General features: G+C 40.6%; 1 protein-coding gene across 1 annotated transcript in view; it reads left to right on the forward strand.

Moving 5' to 3' along the window:
* NUP160 (nucleoporin 160) overlaps positions 1 to 20,324 on the forward strand; it is a 54,131-nt gene that overhangs the window by 25,337 nt on the left and 8,470 nt on the right. The window contains exons 19-27 of the mRNA XM_022591983.2: positions 274 to 344; positions 980 to 1,139; positions 2,436 to 2,505; positions 3,090 to 3,188; positions 4,454 to 4,573; positions 15,814 to 15,909; positions 16,008 to 16,102; positions 16,197 to 16,293; positions 16,382 to 16,487. Of these exons, the coding sequence (XP_022447691.1) occupies positions 274 to 344; positions 980 to 1,139; positions 2,436 to 2,505; positions 3,090 to 3,188; positions 4,454 to 4,573; positions 15,814 to 15,909; positions 16,008 to 16,102; positions 16,197 to 16,293; positions 16,382 to 16,487 (914 nt within the window). The remainder of the gene's footprint in view (positions 1 to 273; positions 345 to 979; positions 1,140 to 2,435; positions 2,506 to 3,089; positions 3,189 to 4,453; positions 4,574 to 15,813; positions 15,910 to 16,007; positions 16,103 to 16,196; positions 16,294 to 16,381; positions 16,488 to 20,324) is intronic.

A 20,324-nucleotide genomic window follows, 5' to 3' on the forward strand; every position in this document is an offset into this window, starting at 1 on the left:
TTTGTTTTTGCTGGCAAGGGAAAGATTTTCATGGCATGGAAGTCTTAAGAAATTTCTGCTCTGGCTTCTCATTGAAGGATCACTGAATGATACGATGGGCAACAATCTAAACCATGGCTCATTTTCCAGATTTTCTTGTGCTTTCAGTGGAGCTTTCATGTGTAATTTGTTAATAAAATTGACAGTGTTCTTGATAGGCTAACTTGTTGAAGTAATGTTTAGCATAGGAGAATTTATTGAGCTGTTGTTTTTCTGTTTTCCTTTTCCTCACAGGGAGTCTAATCTTCAACACTTATCAGTACTGGAACTAACTGACTCTGGTGCTTTAATGGCAAATAAGTTCGGTAAGGACTGGACTGTGTATGCATTTGATTTCAAGTTTGGCATTTATTGCATATTCATTAAAGTGGTCTTTTGCCACCTTTGCTTTGGAAAGGTCGGTTAGGCTGTGCTTTCACCTTGAGAGGGTACAAGCAAGCTGTGTCCTGAGACCTCTGGTTGTGACAAGAGGTTTGTGCAGGTGTAACCCTAGATCAGACATAAATGAAGGGTATTGCGTGTGTTTATATGCACTGCTGCTTTTCCATTGTATATTGACACTCCAGTGATTAATTCAACAAAATCTTTTTTTTAATTTGCGAAGTTCATATAGCTTTTGTAATCTTGTCTTCATCAGCGGATATTCAAAAGGAGCCCTCTCTCACGCTTGAGAACCATTCTGGAGAATTTATTTTCTATTGTTTAGGTATGAAACTTAGAATCTTAGGACTGTACTTACTGGAAGCACTTTCTAGAGAAAAGGAATGACTACAATGTCAAGCGGTTTTTTATCGCATTTATATAGTACTTCATAGTCTACAGATGCTTTTATTTATATTGGCATTGATTACACCAGTGATGCATTTTATATAGACTGTCTTAATTGAAAATTGATGCTACTATCACAAGTTGGTGACTGTTAAAACTTTTTATTTTTAAGTATCTAGCCCTCAGACAATTGTGGAGTTATTCTTCCAAGAAGTTGCAAGAAAACACATTATATCTCATTTGTTCTCTCAACCAAAGGCACCTCTAAGCCAGACTGAGTTGAACTGGCCTGAGATGATTACTGCAATTACCAGTTATTTATTGCAGCTTTTGTATCCTTTCATTTAAAAGCCAGTTGAATGGTTTCTCTTATCCAAATAGTCTAAGATTCAGTAATATTCTGCCTGTGTAATGAAGATTTTTAATGAGGTTGGGTACTTATCCCCCCAACAAGAGATGATATTTATTTTCAGATATCCCAATTTTTATTTTCTTTTAATTTGTTTTTGTGCTCAGGAGTTGAGCCAGATTTTATTGGTGCACACACATTTGATACCTAGATCTCTTTTTTTTATATATATATATTATTTATTTATTATTTTATTTTTTAATTTTTGGCTGCAGTGGGTCTTTGTTGCTGAACACGGGCTTTCTCTCATTGCGGTGCGCGGGCTTCTCATCGCAGTGGCTTCTCCTGTTGTGGAGCACGGGCTCTAGGGTGTGCAGGCTTCAGTAGTTGTGGCTCATGGGCTCCAGAGCGCAGGCTCGGTAGTTATGGCACACGGGCTTAGTTGCTCCGTGGCATGTAGGATCTTCGGGGACCAGGGCTTGAACCCATGTTGCCTGCATTGGCAGGCAGATTCTTAACCACTGCGCCACCAGGGAAGCCCTAGATCTCTTTTAAAACATACGCTCATCAAATATTTATTGAATGGCTCTGTATGCCAGGCGCTGTGTTAGGTACTGGGTATCCACTGGCATAGTATGCTTGTGCAATATACTAGCTAGAATTAGAAGTGACCACCCAGTGATGAAATACATGCTTTAGTCCATTGTTAATTGAGCTCTAATCTAGGTGACTAGGCTCCTAGTATCTAACCTTTCCACTATGCTTGTCTAATATTAAAGTTACATAATTACGTAGAAAGGACGTGTGCCATGCCACCTTCCCTTTACCTTTTTTTTTTTAATTAATTAAAAAAATTTTTTTATTTCTGGTTGCGGTGGGTCTTCGTTGCTGTGCGCGGGCTTTCTGTAGTTGCGGCGAGCGGGGGCTACTCTTCCTTGCAGTGCGCGGGCTTCTCATTGCGGTGGCTTCTCTTGTTGCAGAGCACGGGCTCTAGGTGTGCAGGCTTCAGTAGTTGTGGCTCACGGGCTCTAGAGCGCAGGCTCAGTAGTTGTGGCGCAGGGGCTTAGTTGCTCCGTGATATGTGGGATCTTCCCAGAACAGGGCTCGAACCCGTGTCCCCTGCACTGGCAGGCGGATTCTTAACCACTGCACCATCAGGGAAGCCCCTCTTTACCTTCTTTTTAAAAATTAAGCCATTTCATGGAGTTTGATGCCTAACATGTATTGATATATTTAAGTTTTGCCAAATCAGTAAATAATCTCCTTAACCAATGACTAGATGGCCTAGCAATCCTGGTTGCCTCTTTCTAGAATGTTTGATGGGAAATTGTCAGTATGTACAATTGCAGGTGAGTACTGTTGAACATTTCAGGACAATCATTCTTGTAAAGAATGGGATTTCTCGGACTTTTTTCTTTGTAAATGTTTTCTGCATTTTAATTGGGCTGATAGTAAGAACCACAATAATGTACACTCATTTACACTGAAACATACCCCAGAGAGATTTTCTTTACTTCCCTCTTGGCAGTATCATTCCTAACAATTTTTTATAGAGTATTTTTTTGTTAGTTCTCTTTATTGGGTTCTCTTTATAGTAAGAAAACATACCATTTTCTTAATATAAATCCTTCACTGGAATCCAGTCAGTTGAACCAGTAAATACCAAAAGTTGGAAAATTGCTAGGATGGAAAGTGCATGTTTGTTTACATGTGTTAGTGTTATTGCAGTCCTGTTTGCTTTCTTAAAGTGTCTAATAACCTAGTATAAGAATGGATTAATGGGATTCGGTTTTAATCTCCAGATGATTTCTGGAAATACAACTTTTGTGTTGATTGACCACTATCTTCTCTCCCTCTGTGAAGAACTTGGAAATGAGTATCTCCTTAAGGAATATTTATTCTCTAATCAGAAAGCATCTTTTATGCCTTTAAGGATTATATTCAACTGCTACATCCCTGGTGTCAAGTCAATGTTGGTTCCTGTCGATTTATGCTGGGACGGTGTTACCTGGTTACAGGAGAGGGACAGAAGGTAAACTGCATTTGAAAGACGAGCAAACCTTAGTGCAAGGAGAACACTTAGTTTCCATCTAAGTGAGGGAATGGGAGGCACAGAATCCTCCAGATAAAGATACAGAAAGCTAATAGTGCCAACAAGGGGCATAATATACCTGTGGGGACCGTTTAGCTTCACATACTTTGCAGATTACTTAGGACACAGGAAAATATGAAGAAGAAAACATTAAAACCCTCCTGCCCCTGTGCAGGTATTTTTAGGGATGCGTTTTTGCAAATAAAATTTATTTCTCAATTACACTGTTTTTATTATATCTTTTTTTTTTTGGCTGCATTGGGTCTTCGTTGCTGTGCATGGGCTTTCTCTAGTTGTGGCGAGCGGGGGCTACTCTTCGTTGCAGTGCACAGGCTTCTCATTGCAGTGGCTTCTCCTGTTGCAGAGCAAGGGCTCTGAGCGCATAGGCTCAGTAGTTGTAGCTCGCAGGCTCTAGAGCGCAGGCTCAGTAGTTGTGGCGCACGGGCTTAGTTGCTCTGCAGCATGTGGGATCTTCCCGGACCAGGGCTCGAACCCGTGTCCCCTGCATTGGCAGGTGGATTCTTAACCACTGCACCACCTGGGAAGTCCTATATCTTTTTTTTTATGCTGGTTTTCTTCCCATTATGATAGTTTACATTTCTAATTTTTTCTTGATATCCTGTTATGGAGCTTTTCAAACATAAAGAAAAGTTCAAAGACTTTCATATTAAACAATCATATACCCCCCACTCAAATTCTACAGTTGTTAACATGTTGCTACAGTTGGTGTATCACATTTATCCATCAATTTTCTTATTAAAGTTTACTTTTTAATTAACAGCATTTAAGTTAAAAAATTAGATAAATTAGGGCTTCCCTGGTGGCGCAGTGGTTGAGAGTCTGCCTGCCGGTGCAGGGGACACAGGTTCGTGCCCTGGTCCGGAAAGATCCCACATGCCGCGGAGCGGCTGGCCCCATGAGCCATGGCCGCTGAGCCTGTGCGTCCGGAGCCTGTGCTCCGCAACGGGAGAGGCCACAATAGTGAGAGGCCCGCATACCGAAAAAAAAAAGTTAGATAAATTAAAGAAAATATTAAATATTGCATCAGAGAGAATTTAGATATGACAGAAACTGCAAATGCAGTCAATGGTCTTAAATAATTTTATTTCTTTTTTGGTTTTCGTTGGTACAAGAAACCTTGACTTATAGCACCTAGAAGTGGAACAGTCTATCATAAGTCATTTTGTATTCTTCTATTTCTCCAGGCTCTGGAATGTTTCTGCCAGGCAGCATCTGAAGTGGGCAAAGAGGAATTCTTAGATCGCTTGATCCGTTCAGAGGATGGGGAGATTGTGTCCACCCCCAGGCTGCAGTATTATGATAAGGTATATTCTGTCATGGTTTGGTCCTTCTTACACCACTCTGTGTAAAAATGTAACAGGGCGGGGGGGCAGATAAATTAGGAGTTTGGGATTAACATATACACACTACTATACATAAAATAGGTAAACAACAAGGACCTACTGTATAGCACAAGGAACTATACTCAATATCTTGTAATAACCTATAATGGAAAAGAATCTGAGAAAGAATATGAATATATACGTATAGATAAATATGTATAACTGAATCACTTCGCTGTACATTTGAAACTAACACAACATTGTAAATTAACTGTACTTCAGTTTAAAAAAATGTATCTGAAATATATTAGTTTGGTATTTGGGGAGAAAAATAACATAAAAATTTAATCACTCCCTGAATCTCCAAATGAAGAGAAAAATGAATTTGCCTAGAGAAATTGAAGAAACATATTTTTAAATTTGATATATGTTTTTTTTGTTTTTTCATTTTTTTTTATTTGGTTGCACTGGGTCTTAGTTGCAGCAGGAGGGCTCCTTAGTTGCGGCATGCATGTGGGATCTAGTTCCCTGACCAGGGATCAAACCCTGGCCCCCTGCATTGGGAGCACGGAGTCTTAACCACTGCGCCACCGAGGAAGTCCCTGATAAATGTTTTTAACTTAAATGAAATTCCCATCATGATATAATTTTGTTAGCTCTGTCATCATTAGAACTTTGTTACTTAGTATTCATCTTGCTGATATCTCAAAGAATTAACTTGTAATGCTGTATTTAGCCTTAGTTTGTGATTTAGCCCTGGGCACCCCTCCTGACCTTTTTTTCCTTCTACTCTTTCCTGTGGTCACTCACTCAGCTATAACAGTAGTGGCCTTCTTACTGTCTCATAAAAGCCAAGCACATACTCTGTTCCCTTCAGGACCTTTCTCCCTGCTGTTCCTCATCCTGGAATGGTCTTCCTCCAGGTAGTCAAGTTTCTAATGCCCTCATTTCATACAGGTCTCTGCTCCTGTGTCACCTCCTGAGAGTTCCTCCCTGCCTTGCCTACGAAGAAGCAGAGTAACTGTCGTGCACGTGCTCTCCTGCATACCTGCTCCTTCTCTCCCTTAGTGCAGAGTGAGGCACTGTGGGCAGTCTCCTTGCCCCGCTTTATTTTTCTTTATGACATTTAGCCATGCTTGATGTTATATTTTAGACTCTATGTTATTTTTTTTTCGCATCTTTATTGGAGTATAAGTGCTTTACAATGTTGTGTTAGTTTCTGCTGTACTAAGTGAATCAACTGTATGTATACATATATCCCCATATCCCCTCCCTCTTGAGCCTCCCTCCCACCCTCCCTATCCCATCCCTCTAGGTTGTCACAAAGCACTGAGCTGATCTCCCTGTGCTATGCAGCTTCCCACTAGCTATCCATTTTACATTTGGTAGTGTATATACGTCAGTGCTGCCCTCTGACTTCATCCCAGCTTCCCCCCCACCACCGGTGCCCTCAAGTCTGTTCTCTACATCTGTGTCTTTATTTCTGCCCTGCCGCTAGGTTCATCAGTACCGCTTTTTAAAATTCCATATATATGCATTAGCATATGGTATTTGTTTTTCTCTTTCTGAGTTACTTCACTCTGTATGACAGATTTTTCGTCCATTCACCTCACTACAAATAACTCAATTTCGTTCCTTTTTATGGCTGAGTAATATTCCATTATATATATATGTGCCACAATCTTCTTTATGCAGTCATCTGTTGATGGACATTTAGGTTGTTTCCATATCCTGGCTATTGTAAACAGTGCTGCAATGAACACTGTGGTATGTGTCTCTTTTTGAATTATGGTTTTCTCAGGGTATATGCCCAGTAGTGGGATTGCTGGGTCATATGGTAGTTCTATTTTTAGTTTTTTAAGGAACCTCCATACTGTTCTCTGTAGTGGTTGTATCAGTTTACATTCCCACCAACAGTAGGAGGGTTCCCTTTTCTCCACACCCTCTCTAGCATTTATTGTTTGTAGATTTTTTGATGATGGCCATTCTGACTGGTGTGAGGTGATACCTCATTGTAGTTTTGATTTGCATTTCTCTAATGATTAGTGATGTTGAGCATCTCTTCATGCGTTTGTTGGCCATCTGTATGTCTTCTTTGGAGAAATGTCTATTTAGGTTTTCCGCCCATTTTTGGACTGGGTTGTTTGTTTTTTTGACATTGACCTGCATGAGCTGCTTGTATATCTTGGAGATTAATCCTTTGTCAGTTGCTTCGTTTGCAAATAATTTCTCCCATTCTGAGGGTTGTCTTTTTGTCTTGTTTATGGTTTCCTTTGCTGTGCAGAAGCTTTTAAGTTTCATTAGGTCCCGTTTATTTTTGTTTTTATTTCCACTACTGTAGGAGGTGGGTCAAAAAGGATCTTGCTGTGATTTACATCATGGAGTGTTCTGCCTATGTTTTCCTCTAAGAGTTTTATAGTATCTGACCTTACATTTAGGTCTTTAATCCATTTTGAGTTTATTTTTGTGTATGGTGTTAGGGAGTGTTCTTTTGTTGTTGTTGTTGTTGTTGTTGTTTTTGGCTGCATTGGGTCTTCGTTGCTGCACACAGGCTTTCTCTAGTTGTGGTGAGCGGAGGCTACTCTTCCTTGTGGTTTGAAGGCTTCTCATTATGGTGGCTTCTCCTGTTGCAGACCGCAGGCTTCAGTAGCTGTGGCACACAGGCTCAGTAGTTGTGGCTCATGGGCTCTAGAGCACAGGCCCAGTAGTTGTGGCGCACGGGCTTAGTTGCTCCATGGCATGTGGGATCTTCCCAGACCGGGGATTGAACCCATGTCCCCTGCACTGGCAGGCGGATTCTTAACCACTGCGCCACCAGGGAAGTCTGGGAGTGTTCTAATTTCATTCTTTTACATTAGCTGTCCATTTTTCCCAGCACCACTTATTGAAGAGGCTGTCTTTTCTCCATTTTCTATTCTTGCCTCCTTTATCAAAGATAAGGTGACCATATGTGTGTGGGCTTTCTATCTTGTTGCATTGATCTATATTTCTGTATTTGTGTCAGTACCATACTGTCTTGATTACTGTAGCTTTGTAGTATAGTCTGAAGTCAGGGAGCCTGATTTCTCCAGCTCTGTTTTTCTTTCTCAAAGATTGCTTTGGCTATTTAGGATCTTTTGTGTTTCCTTACAAATTGTAAGATTTCTTGTTCTAGTTCTGTGAAAAATGCCATTGGTAATTTGATAGGGGTTGCATTGAACCTGTAGATTGCTTTGAGTAGTATAGTCATTTTCACAATATTGATTCTTCCAATCCAGGAGCATGGTATGTCTCTCCATCTGTTTATGTTATCTTTGATTTCTTTCATCAGTGTTTTATAGTTTTCTGAGTACAGGTCTTTTGCCTCCTTAGGTATGTTTATTCCTAGGTAGTTTATTCTTTTTGTTGTGATGGTAAAATGGGATTGTTTCCTTAATTTCTCTTTCTGATCTTTTGTTGTTAGTGTACAGGAATGCAAGAGATTTCTGTGCATTAATTTTGTTTCCTGCAACCGTACCAAATTCATTGATTAGTTCTAGTAGTTTTCTGGTGGCATCTTTAGGATGTTCTATGTATAGTATCATGTCATCTGCAAACGTTGACAGTTTTACTTCTTCTTTTCCAATTTGTATTCCTTTTCTTTCTTTTTCCTCTCTGATTGCTATGGCTAGGACGTCTAATACTATGTTGAATAATAGTGGCGAGAGTGGACGTCCTTGTCTTGTTCCTGATCTTAGAGGAAATGCCTTCAGTTTTTCACCATTGAGAATGATGTTTGCTGTGGGTTTGTTGTATGTGGCTTTTATTCTGTTGAGATAGGTTCCTCTGCACCCACTTTCTGGAGAGTTTTCATCATAAATGGGTGTTGGATTTTGTTAAAAGCTTTTTCTGCATCTATTAAGATGATCATATGGTTTTTGTTCTTCAATTTGTTAATATGGTGTATCGCATTGATTGTTTTACATATATTGAAGAATCCTTGCATCTCTGGGAGAAATCCCACTTGATCATGGTATATGATCCTTTTAATGTGTTGCTGGATTCTGTTTGCTAGTATTTTGTTGAGGATTTTTGCATCTGTGTTCATCAGTGATATTGGTCTATAATTTTCTTTTTTTGTGATATCTTTGTCTGGTTTTGGTGTCAGGGTGATGGTGGCCTCGTAGAACAAGTTTGGGAGTGTTCCTCCCTCCACAATTTTTTGGAAGAGTTTGAGAAGGATAGGTGTTAATTCTTCTCTAAATGTTTGATAGAATTCACCTATGAAGCCATCTGTCCTGGACTTCTCTTTGTTGGAAGATTTTTAATTACAGTTTCAATTTCACTACCTGTGGTTGGTCTGTTTCTATTTTCTAATTCTTCCTGGTTCTATCTTGGAAGGTTTTACTCTTCCAAGAATTTGTCCATTTCTTTCAGGTTATCCATTTTATTGGCTTATAGTTGGTTGTAGTAGTCTCTTATCATCTTTTGTATTTCTGTGGTATCAGTTGTAACCTCTCCCTTTTCATTCTAATTTTATTGATCTGCGTCCTCTCCTGTTTTTTCTTGATGGTCTGGCTAAAGGTTTATCAATTTTGTTTATCTTCTCAAAGAACCAGCTTTTAGTTTTATTGATCTCTGCTATTGTTTTCTTCGTTTTTATTTCTGCTCTGATCTTTATGATTTCTTTCCTTCTACTAATTTTGGACTTCCTTTGTTCTTTTTCTGGTTGCTTTAGGTGTAAGTTTAGATGTTTATTTGAGATTTTTCTTGTTTCCTGAGGTGACCTTGAATTGCTATGAACTTCCCTCTTAGAACTGCTTTTGCTGCGTCCCATAGGTTTTGGATTGTTGTGTTTTCGTTTTCATTTGTTTCTAGATATTTTTTGATTTCTTATTTTATTTCTTCAGTGATCTCTTGGTTATTTAGCAGCGCACTGTTTAGCCTCCATGTGTTTGTGTTTTTTACTGTTTTTTCCTGTAATTGATTTCTAATCTCATAGCGTTGTGGTCAGAAAAGATGCTTGATACAATTTCATTTTTCTTAAATTTTCCAAGGTTTGATTTGTGACCCAAAATGTGATCTATTCTGGAGAACGTTCCGTGTGCACTTGATAAGAAAGCGTATTCTTCTGCCTTCGGGTGGAATGACCTAAAAATATCAATTAAGTCTATCTTGCCTGTTGTGTCATTTAAAGCTTGTGCTTCCTTATTTATTTTCTGTTTGGATGATCTTTCTATTGGTGTAAGTGGGGTGTTAAAGTCCACCACTATTCTTGTGTTACTATCGATTTCTCCTTTTATGGCCTTATGTACTGAGGTGCTCCTATGTCGGGTGCATAAATATTTATAATTGTTGTGTTTTCTTCTTGGATGAATCCCTTGATAATTATGTAGTGTCCCTCCTTATCTCTTATAACAGTCTTTATTTTAAAGTCTATTTTATCTGATGTGAGTATTGCCACTCCAGCTTTCTTTTGATTTCCATTTGCATGGAATATCTTTTTCCATCCCTTCACTTTCAGTCTGTACGTGTCCCTGGGTCTGAAGCGGGTCTCTTGTAGACAGCATATATAAGTATCTTGTTTTTATATCCATTCAGCCAGTCTGTGTCTTTTGGTTGGACCATTTAATCCATTTACATTCAAGGTGATTATCGATATGTATGTTCCTATTACCATTTTCTTAATTGATTTGGGTTTGTTTTTGTGCGTCTTTTTCTTCTCTTGTGTTTCCTGCTAAGAAAAGGTCTGTTAGCATTTGTTGTAGAGCTAGTTTGGTGGTGCTGAATCCTGTTAGCTTTTGCTTGTCTGTAAAGCTTTTGATTTCTCCATCTAATCTGAATGAGATCCTTGCTGGGTAGAGTAATCTTGTAGGTTTTTCCCGTTCATCAGTTTAAATATGTCCTGCCACTCCCTTCTGGCTTGCAGAATTTCTGCTGAAAGATCAGCTGTTAACATTATGAGGATTCCCTTGTATGTTATTTGTTGCTTTTCCCTTGCTGCTTTTAACATTTTTCTTTGTATTTAATTTTTGATAGTTTGATTAATATGTGTCTTGGAGTGTTTCTCTTTGGGTTTATCCTGTATGGGATTCTCTGTGCTTCCTGGACTTGATTGACTATTTCCTTTCCCATGTTAGGGAAGTTTTCAACTATAATCTCTTCAAATATTTTCTCAGACCCTTTCTTTTCCTCTTCTTCTTCTGGTACCCCTATAATTCGAATGTTGGTGCATTTAAGGTTGTCCCAGAGGTCTCCGAGACCATCCTTAGTTCTTTTCATTCTTTTTTCTTCTGCTCCCTGGCAGTTATTTCCACCGTTTTATCTTCCAGCTCACTTATCTGTTCTTCTGCCTTAGTTATTCTGCTATGGATTCCTTCTAGAGTATTTTTAATTTCAGTTATTGTGTTGTTCATCACTGTTTGTTTGCTCTTTAGTTCTTGTAGATCCTTGTTGAATGTTTCTTGTATTTTCTCCATTCTGTTTCTGAGATTTTGGATCATCTTTACTATCATCACTCTGAATTCTTTTTCAGGTAGGTTGCCTATTTCATCTTCATTTATTTGGTCTTGTAGGTTTTTACCTTGCTCCTTTGTCTGTAACTTTTTTTTTTTTCACTTCTTTTTTTTTTTTTTTTCTTTTTTTGATGGGTGAGGCTGTATTCCTGTCTTACTGGTTGTTTGGCCTGAGGCATCCAGCACTGGAGTTTGCAGGCAGTTGGGAGGAGCCAAGTCTTGGTACCGAGATGAGACCTCCAGGAGGCCTCACTCTGATTAATATTCCCTGGGGTCTGAGGTTCTCTGTTAGTCCAGCGGTTTGGACTCAGAGCTCCCACTATAGGAGCTTGGGCCCGACCTCCAGCCTGGGAACCAAGATCCCACAAGCCATGTGGTGTGGCAAAAAAAAAAAAAAAAAAAAGGAGCAATACAATAACAAAGAATAAAAAACAAAATAAAATTAGAAAGATAAAAAATATATTAGGAAAAATAAAAATATAATTGAAACAACTGCAACAAGGTAAAATAAAACCACAACAGAAAAAAGAAAAAAGGGTGGTGGTGGGGGGGGGGGGGTAACAAGCCAAAAGGAGCAGAACAATAACAAAGTATAAAGAATAAAAGTAGAAAAATAAAAGATTTATTAGAAAAAAATATAAATGAATCAACAAGGTAAAACAGAACACCAATCTAAAAGAGCAAAAAAGAAGAAAAGAAAAAAAAAAAGCCTTGGCTATGGGGGCAGAGTTTAGGTGGGGGCGGAACTTAGGCAGCTGCAGGGTTTAGGCTGGGGCAGGACCTAGGCGGGTGGGGGGTGACATCTGAGCATGGGGCAGGGCATGGACTTAGGACCCACGCAGCTGGAAAAGGCCTTGGGGGTGAGGCCTAGCCAGGGTGACATTTAATTGTAGGGTGGGGCCTCTGCTTAGGACTTGCGTGGAAGGGGAGTGGCAGCACCTCCCAAGGAGGACCTCTGGAATGTGGGGTTCAGGAGTTTGGAGTAAGGCCTTGGGTGTGGGTGTGTGGGTGGGGTTTAGGCCTGGCGTGTTGGAGGGGGTCTCAGAGGAGGTCCCCAAGTGTAGAGGTGTGACCCTGGGTGGGGGTATAGGGGTGGGGCTTGGGCTCTGCGCTGCAGGAGGGAGGCTCCCTGGGCAGAGTGTTGGGCCCCAGAGCCCAACAGGCTCTCCAGTGCCTAAGTGGACAGGGAAAGTGCTGGCTGCATTCCCTTCCATTCCTCTGTGCCCCCCTCTCCCCCCACAGTCTCCCCCAGGGTCTCCCCCATCCCCTCTGGACCCCTAACCGTGGGTGGGTTCTGCTGGGTATAGGAACTCCTCCCCTCCTCCAGCCGCCCCTCAGGGGTGCAGTCCCGTAGTTCCAGCCTTTATTTTTGCTCCCCCTTCCCTCCCTCCCACTCCGTCAGGACCCCGCGGCTGGAGGGGGCCTCGGTGGGCAGAGGATCAGGCCCAGATCTCAGCAGGCTCCCGGGGGCCCAAGTGGGCAGGGAAACCTGGCCACTCTCCCTTTTGATCCTCTGCCCTCCCACTGGTCCCCCAATTTCCCCCTTTGGGTGTGGGATCCTTCCCCCTCCCCCAGCCGCCCCTCAGGGGCACCAGTCCTGTCCCGCCTCCACTTCTCCCCCCTCACTCCCCCCCACTTCACATATCCTGCTTGGTTGCTGGGGGTTCCTGCCATCCCCTTAGGTGTCCATGGTCCCCCCCACAGGTTCCTGTAGGTGCCCTAGCTGTGAGGAGACACGAATTCCGCGTCCTCCTCGTCCACCATCTTGACTCCACCCCTAGATTCTACGTTATTTGTTTATCTGGATTTCCTACCAAAAAGTAAATGCGACAGGAGCAGGCTTCACAGTTTGTTCATTGCTTGTTAAAGAGATAAATGAATTTATACGGAAGTAGATTTGTAACTCTTAATAACTGTCTGCCATACTACTAATGAGAAAATTATTTTGAATTTTAAGTAAAGATTTTTAATCTGAGGCCAGATAGGTTTGAGGTATCAGTACATGCCCTGAAAATACGTGCAAAGCATTTTGTATTTTTTTCTGTGGAGACACTCCATAGTTTTCATCACTGGAAAAAAAAAAAACATAAAAAATCACTGCTCCAGTGGACTCTCTCACAGAACAAATAAATTAAGATGTGGTGTGTTTAATGTCAGGATTGACGACGGCGCCCTTATTTGGTCCTTTCACCAGGTGGTCACTTGTCACTTAGTCTCGAGGTAGGCATCTGAGGGAAGAGTGAGTCACAGCGAGGGGCAGGGTTGCAGAGTGGCACTCTCACTCATCCACTTGATTTGAGTATGTTTGCCTGGTTAAGCTGATTTACACATTATATTGCTTAATTTTAATGAAAATCATCGGAAAAAAAAGAATGTGTATATATGTATAACTGAATCACTGCTGTACGGCAGTAATTAACACATTGTAAATCAACTATACTTCAATTAAATAAATAAATAAAATTTTAAAATAATGAAAATCACCTTCACAGTATGGACTTGGCTTTTAAAAACTCATGTGAAGGGACTTCCCTGGTGGTCCAGTGGTTAAGACTCCACGCTGCCGATGCAGGGGGCGTGGGTTCGATCCCTGGTTGGGGAACTAAGATCCCACATCCCATGCATTGTGTGGCAAAAAAAAAAAAAAAAATTCCTGTGAAGCAGCCAGATTGAATATATTAACAAAGTACATACGAACAAATTCGGATAAGATAGGGCTGGCACTTCTACTTTTGATATAGGCTCTTCATCAACCACATTGCAAGGTAAAAACAGTGACGGTCTATAATCAGGTCTGAGAATCAGCCAGAAACAATTGAACTTTTCAAGAATGCCACTTTAAAATCTAACTAAGTGTACCTTGAATTAAAATGTCAATTCAAGATAGTAGGAAGCCATGCAAATAATCAAGGCATCCTGATCACCTATGGTGGAGTATAAATTGGTTACAGCCACTCTGGAAAACTTTTTACCTACTGGCTCCAATCTTTGACATGCCTTCTGACCCAGTAATTCCAATTCTAAATATATATGGAAAGATATACATGTTTACTAAAAGACATATGTATATATGTTCCAAGCAGCATGTCATAAAATTCATGTACTAGAAACAATCCAACTATCCATTAACAGAATGGATCAATGGATTATGGTATATTCTTTCAATGGACTACAACACAGCAATGAAATGAATTGCTGAATGAAATAACATAGATCAGCCTTACAAACATGTTAAGCAAAAGCAGGCAGACAGGGCTTCCCTAGTGGCGCAGTGGTTAAGAATCCACCTACCAATGCAGGAGACACGGGTTCAAGCCCTGGTCTGGGAAGATCCCACATGCCGTGGAGCAACTAAGCCCGTGCACCACAACTACAGAAGCCCGCGCACCCTAGAGCCCCTGCTCTGCAACAAGAGAAGCCACCACAGTGAGAAGCCTGCACACCACAATGAAGAGTAGCCCCCACTCGCGGCAACTAGAGAAAGCCCGCGTGCAGCAACGAAGACCCAATGCAGCCAAAAGTAAATAAATAAATAAATTTATTTTTTTTTTAAAAAGAAAAAGAAAGTAGGCACACACACACAAAAGAATACTATAGATCCTGTTTCCATGAAATTAAAAACAAAACTAATAAAATTCAGTAGTGGCTGGAAGGAGTCATGCGGGGGCTTTGGAGTATTGGTATATTATAATTCTTAACTTGGCTGCTGGGAACGTGGGTATGTTTACTTTGTGAACGTTCAACCAGCTATGTACTTAGGATTTGTGTACGTTTCTAACTATGTTATACTTCATTAAGAAGTATAACCTTAAAAAAAAAAAAAAACTGTAAGCAGGGCTTCCCTGGTGGCGCAGTGGTTGAGAGTCCACCTGCCGATGCAGGGGACATGGGTTCGTGCCCCGGTCCGGGAAGATCCCACATGCCATGGAGCGGCTGGGCCCGTGAGCCATGGCCGCTGAGCCTGTGCATCCGGAGCCTGTGTTCCGCAACGGGAGAGGCCACAACAGTGAGAGGCCCGCGTACCGCAAAAAAAAAAAAACAAAACAAAAAAAAAACTGTAAGCATCCAGAAGAAAAAGATTTTTATACTGCTAATAAGGCAGAAAAAAGCAAATAATCAGTAAGTACTAATAACTACAAATAATAATTTTTAAACTACCTTTATCTTCATCTTTAAGAAATTTCTATTTTGAAAGTGTTATTTTACATACTTTTTAGAAATGTGTGTATATAGTATAAGTAAATGTCTGGGGAGTGTACTCAGACATTCTCAATAGGGTGGACAATCAAAAAAGTTTAAAGAGCACTATCCTATGTTGTATTAAAATGGGTTATGTCAGACATTAATGTATTCTCTTTAGTGTTTCTATAAGGCTATGATGCTAATTTACTAGGCTTTAAATTCATCTGTGACCTAAACAGTTAGTAGGAAAAGTTAGTAGGGAAATTATATTTGCTCATTCAACAAACATTTACTGAGAACCTATTATGTACTAAACACTGAGGATAGAGCTGTGCACAGAAAAGACCAATAAAGGGTTTTACAACAGGTGTCTTATTTAACAGTAGAATCTAAAGGAAAATCTCAAATATTAACCAAATAATCTTGTCCATCTTGTTGTTGGCACCTTTGATTTAATCTTTATCTTAACCTACTTATCTTTCTAATTGATTTTAAATGGTATTCCAATTTGAAGTGCACTATACCACGTTAATATTAATGGAAATTTCTTCTTCTGTTTCCCCTTAGGTTTTGCGTCTGCTTGATGTCGTTGGGTTGCCTGAACTGGTTATTCAGTTGGCTACATCAGCAGTAACTGAAGCAGGTGATGACTGGAAAAGTCAGGTAAGGACTAACTGTAATCTAGTTATTGCCCTTGAGGTTTATCGTGGATGTGGTGTTTTAATTTCTATTGTTCTTTTTTCCCCATGTTTGATACTTAGGCTACTTTAAGGACATGCATTTTCAAACATCATTTGGATTTAGGTCACAATAGCCACGCATATGAAGCCTTAACCCAAATTCCTGATTCCAGCAGGTAATCAATCTCACAGTCTTATTTAGAGGAGGCAATTTACCAGCCCTGTGTAATCCACTAAGAAAATTTACCCTCATATCACTTTTCCTTCTAGACAGTTAGATTGTTTACGGCAGCTGGTGGTAGTTCTTTGTGAACGCTCACAGCTACAGGATCTTGTAGAGTTTCCCTATGTGAATCTGCATAATGAGGTAATTTTATTTATCCACTGATGACTGGACACAGCTGTGGTGGTTGTCATGCTGGCTACTAACTTTGATATCTGATTGCCTCCTTTAGGTTGTGGGAATAATTGAATCACGTGCGAGAGCTGTGGACCTTATGACTTACAATTACTATGAGCTTCTGTATGCCTTCCACATCTATCGTCACAATTACCGGAAGGGTGAGCAGTTGGAGCGTACAGTCTTTGTGGAGGCAACCTTATCAGTTGTATCGTGTCTTACAAAAAATATTATCTGTTTGACTTAGTAATTTTTACCATTGGACAAGTGTTCTCTACAGGCATTTGGGGAACTTATGTTTAAGTTCGAGGTTAGCTTCACCTTTTTGTGGATTACCTGTAAGCCCTAAAGATAGGCACTTCTCGTGAATTCCCTGGTGGTCAACTGCTTAGGACTCCCCGCTTTCACTGCCGAGGGCACAGTTTCAATCCCTGGTCAGGGAACTAAGATCCCCACAAGCCACTCAGCGCGGCCAAAAAAAAAGGCACTTCTCCCATTCTAGAACATTCTTGAGGCATTTCTAGTTAGATGGCATTCTGTGTGTATCTTCCATCTAATTTTATTTTTTATTATTATTATTTATTTTTTATTTTTTTGGCTGCATTGGGTCTTCATTGCTGCCCACGGGCTTTCTCTAGTTGCGGTGAGCAGGGGCTACTCTTCATTGTGGTGTTCAGGCTTCTCACTGCGGTGGCTTCTCTTGTTGCAGAGCATGGGCTCTAGGCATGTAGGCTTCATTAGTTGTGGCGCACTGGCTCAGCAGTTGTGGCTCAAAGGCTCTAGAGTGCAGGCTCAGTAGTTGTGGTGCACTGGCTTAGTTGCTCCGCGGCATGTGGGATCTTACCGGACCAGGGCTTGAACCCGTGTCCCCTGCATTGGCAGGCGGATTCTTAACCACTGGGCCACCAGGGAAGTCCATTCCATCTAATTTTAAAAGAAATGTTATTTCACTAAAGGCACCTTGAATTCTTGTGGCTGGTTTTAAGTTCCTGTACCATTTTGCTTTTGGCCTTTCTTTTCTCTTATTTTTGCTGATCCTTTTGAGAGTAAGTTGTGGACATCATGTCTCAGTACATAAATACTTGCATCTCAAGGACATTTCCTTATATAACCTCAATACAATTATCAAACTGAGAACATGTAACTAATTTTGTGAATTAAATGTAAATGTGGTGCTCTTATGTGCTATTCACATTTAAATATGGCCAAACATAATGGGGTTTTTTTTTAAATTTATTTATTTTTGGCTGTGTTGGGTCCTCATTGCTGTGCACGGGCTTTCTTTAGTTGTGACGAGCAGGGGCTACTCTTTGTTGCCGAGTGCGGGCCTCTCATTGTCGTGGCTTCTCTTGCTGCAGAGCACAGACTCTAGGCGTGCGGGGCTCAGTAGTTGTGGCTTGCAGGCTTCAGAGTGCAGGCTCAGTAGTTGTGGTGCATGGGGTTACTTGCTCCACGGCATATGGGACCTTCCCGGGGCAGGGCCCAACCCCGTATCCCCTGCATTGGCAGCAGATTCTTAACCACTGCACCACCAGGGAAGACCAATGATTTTTTTTAATAGTACATTTCTCCCATACTGTCCTCACCCCCTGATCTAGGATCACATCTTGCATTTAATTGTCCTCTTTAGTCTCCTTTAATCTGGAGCATTCTTTTAGCCTTACTTTGCCTTTGATGACATTGATATATTTGAAGAAGAAAGGCCAGTCATTTTTGTAGAACGTTTCTAAATTTGGATTTGTATGATGACAATGAAGTCATTATCAGGTCAGCTAAAATAAAGGGATTACATATCTGTTTTAAGATCATATTTTACAAGATGACCATTGTGGTTACCCTTTGGAACCTCAAACATTTTTATACCATTTTCACTCAGAGTTTTTTATTAGGTTTCTTACTCATTTTCATTGGAAAGAATGGATGGAAGTAATTCATAGGCATGTTCTTAATATTCCTAATGGTAAAATATGTTTACATATTCCTTTTCTTTTTTTTTTAAAATAAATTTATTTATTTATTTTTGGCTGCGTTGGGTCTTCATTGCTGTGCAGGCTTTCTCTAGTTGTGGCGAGCAGGGGCTACTCTTCATTGCAGTGCATGGGCTTCTCATTGCAGTGGCTTCTCTTATTGCGGAGCACGGGCTCTAGGTGCATGGGCTTCAGTAGTTGTGTCACACAGGCTCAGTAGTTGTGGCGCATGGAATAAGTTGCTCTGTGGCATGTGGATCTTCCCAGACCAGGGCTCAAACACGTGTCCCCTGCATTGGCAGGCGGATTCCTAACCACTGCGCCACCAGGGAAGTCCTGCTTATTCTTTGAGTAATGCAAGAAAGGAAAAATAGATGATTCAAGATCTATTACTGCTTTCACAATGACAACATCCATTACATCAACCTGATTAAGACCAGTTTAGCTAGATTAACGTTCAGGTCTTTCTGGAGCAAGGCTGTTTTTCTGACAAAATGTCTTACATATTGCAGGCACTCAAAATATTTGTTGGGATGAAAAATAGTTTGATTTGATTTGGAAATTGAAAGGGAATTTTAAAATCTGTTTAGTTTCTGGAGTCCCATGCTGTCTCAGAACAATGTTTTTTCAATATTTCATTCAACCTATGTAACTAAAGCATTATAAAAATAAGAGTCTGGGACTTCCCTGGTGGAGCAGTGGTTAAGAATCCACCCACCAATGCAGGGGACACAGGTTCGAGCCCTGGTCTGGGAAGATCCCACATGCCACGGAATGGCTAAGCCCATGCACCACAACTACTGAGCCTGCGCTCTAGAGCCCACGAGCCACAACTACTGAGCCCACGTGCCACAACTACTGAAGCCGGCACGCCTAGAGCCTGTGCTCCGCAACAAGAGAAACCACCGCAATGAGAAGCCCACGTACTGCAACAAAGAGTAGCCCCCGCTTGCCGCAACTAGAGAAAGCCTGCGCGCAGCAACAAAGACCAAACGTAGACAAAAATAAAAATAAATAAATTTATTAAAAAAATAAAATAAAATAAGAGTCTGTGATCTTGGGGGACTTCCCTGGTGGTCCAGTGGTTAAGACTCCACACTTCCAATACAGTGGGTGCAGGTTCAGTCCCCGATCGGAGAACTAAGATTCCACATGCCACATGGCGTAGCCAAAAAAAAAAAAAAAATGAGTATGATTTGGACAGAGCACCCAAATCCTGGGTGGGGAATAGGTGACAATATGGCTGAGACTAGTTCTCTGTACTCTCTGGGAACGTAGTATCTAAACATCAAAAGTAACATTTTAGATGTTTGGGGGATTTTTTTTTTTTTGGTGGTGGTGGTGGTGAAGTACATATACATAAACATTACTATCTTAACCATTCTTAAGTATTTAGTGGTGCTAAGTACCTTCACATTACTGCGTAACCAATCTCCAGAATTATTTTCATCTTGCAAAATGGAAACTATACTCCTTAAACAACAACTTCCCATTCCCTCCTCCCCCATCCCCTGGCAACCACCATTCTATTCTGTGTCTATAAATTTGGCTACCAGAATCATATAGTATTTGACTTTGTGACAGACTTATTTCACTTAGCATAAACTCTTTAAGGTTCATCCATGTTGTAGCAAGTGTCAGAATTTATAATATTCCATTGTATGGATATATCACATTTTTCTGGAAACTTGGATGTTTCCATCTTTTGCCTGTTTTGAATAATACTGCTAGAAACAAGGATGTACAAATAATTCTGCAAGACTCTGCTTTCAGTTTGTTTGTTTGTTTTTGGGGGCGTGGTATATACCCAAAAGTGGAATTGATGAATTATAAGGTAATTTATTTTTAATTTTTTGAAGAACTGCCGTACTGTTTTCCGTAGTGGCTATACCAGTTTACATTCCCTGCAGCAGTACACAAGGGTTCCAATTTTTCCACATTCTCACCAGCACATGATTTTTTGTGGTTTTAAGTTAAACTCAATTTTGTTTTAAATTTTAATGTTTGATAAGTGTGACAAACTCTCTGTGT

The sequence above is a fragment of the Delphinapterus leucas genome, chromosome 7, assembly GCF_059928025.1.
Source record: "Delphinapterus leucas isolate spDelLeu-1000000601 "Yukka" chromosome 7, BTC_Dleu_Yukka2, whole genome shotgun sequence".
Lineage (NCBI taxonomy): Eukaryota > Metazoa > Chordata > Mammalia > Artiodactyla > Monodontidae > Delphinapterus > Delphinapterus leucas.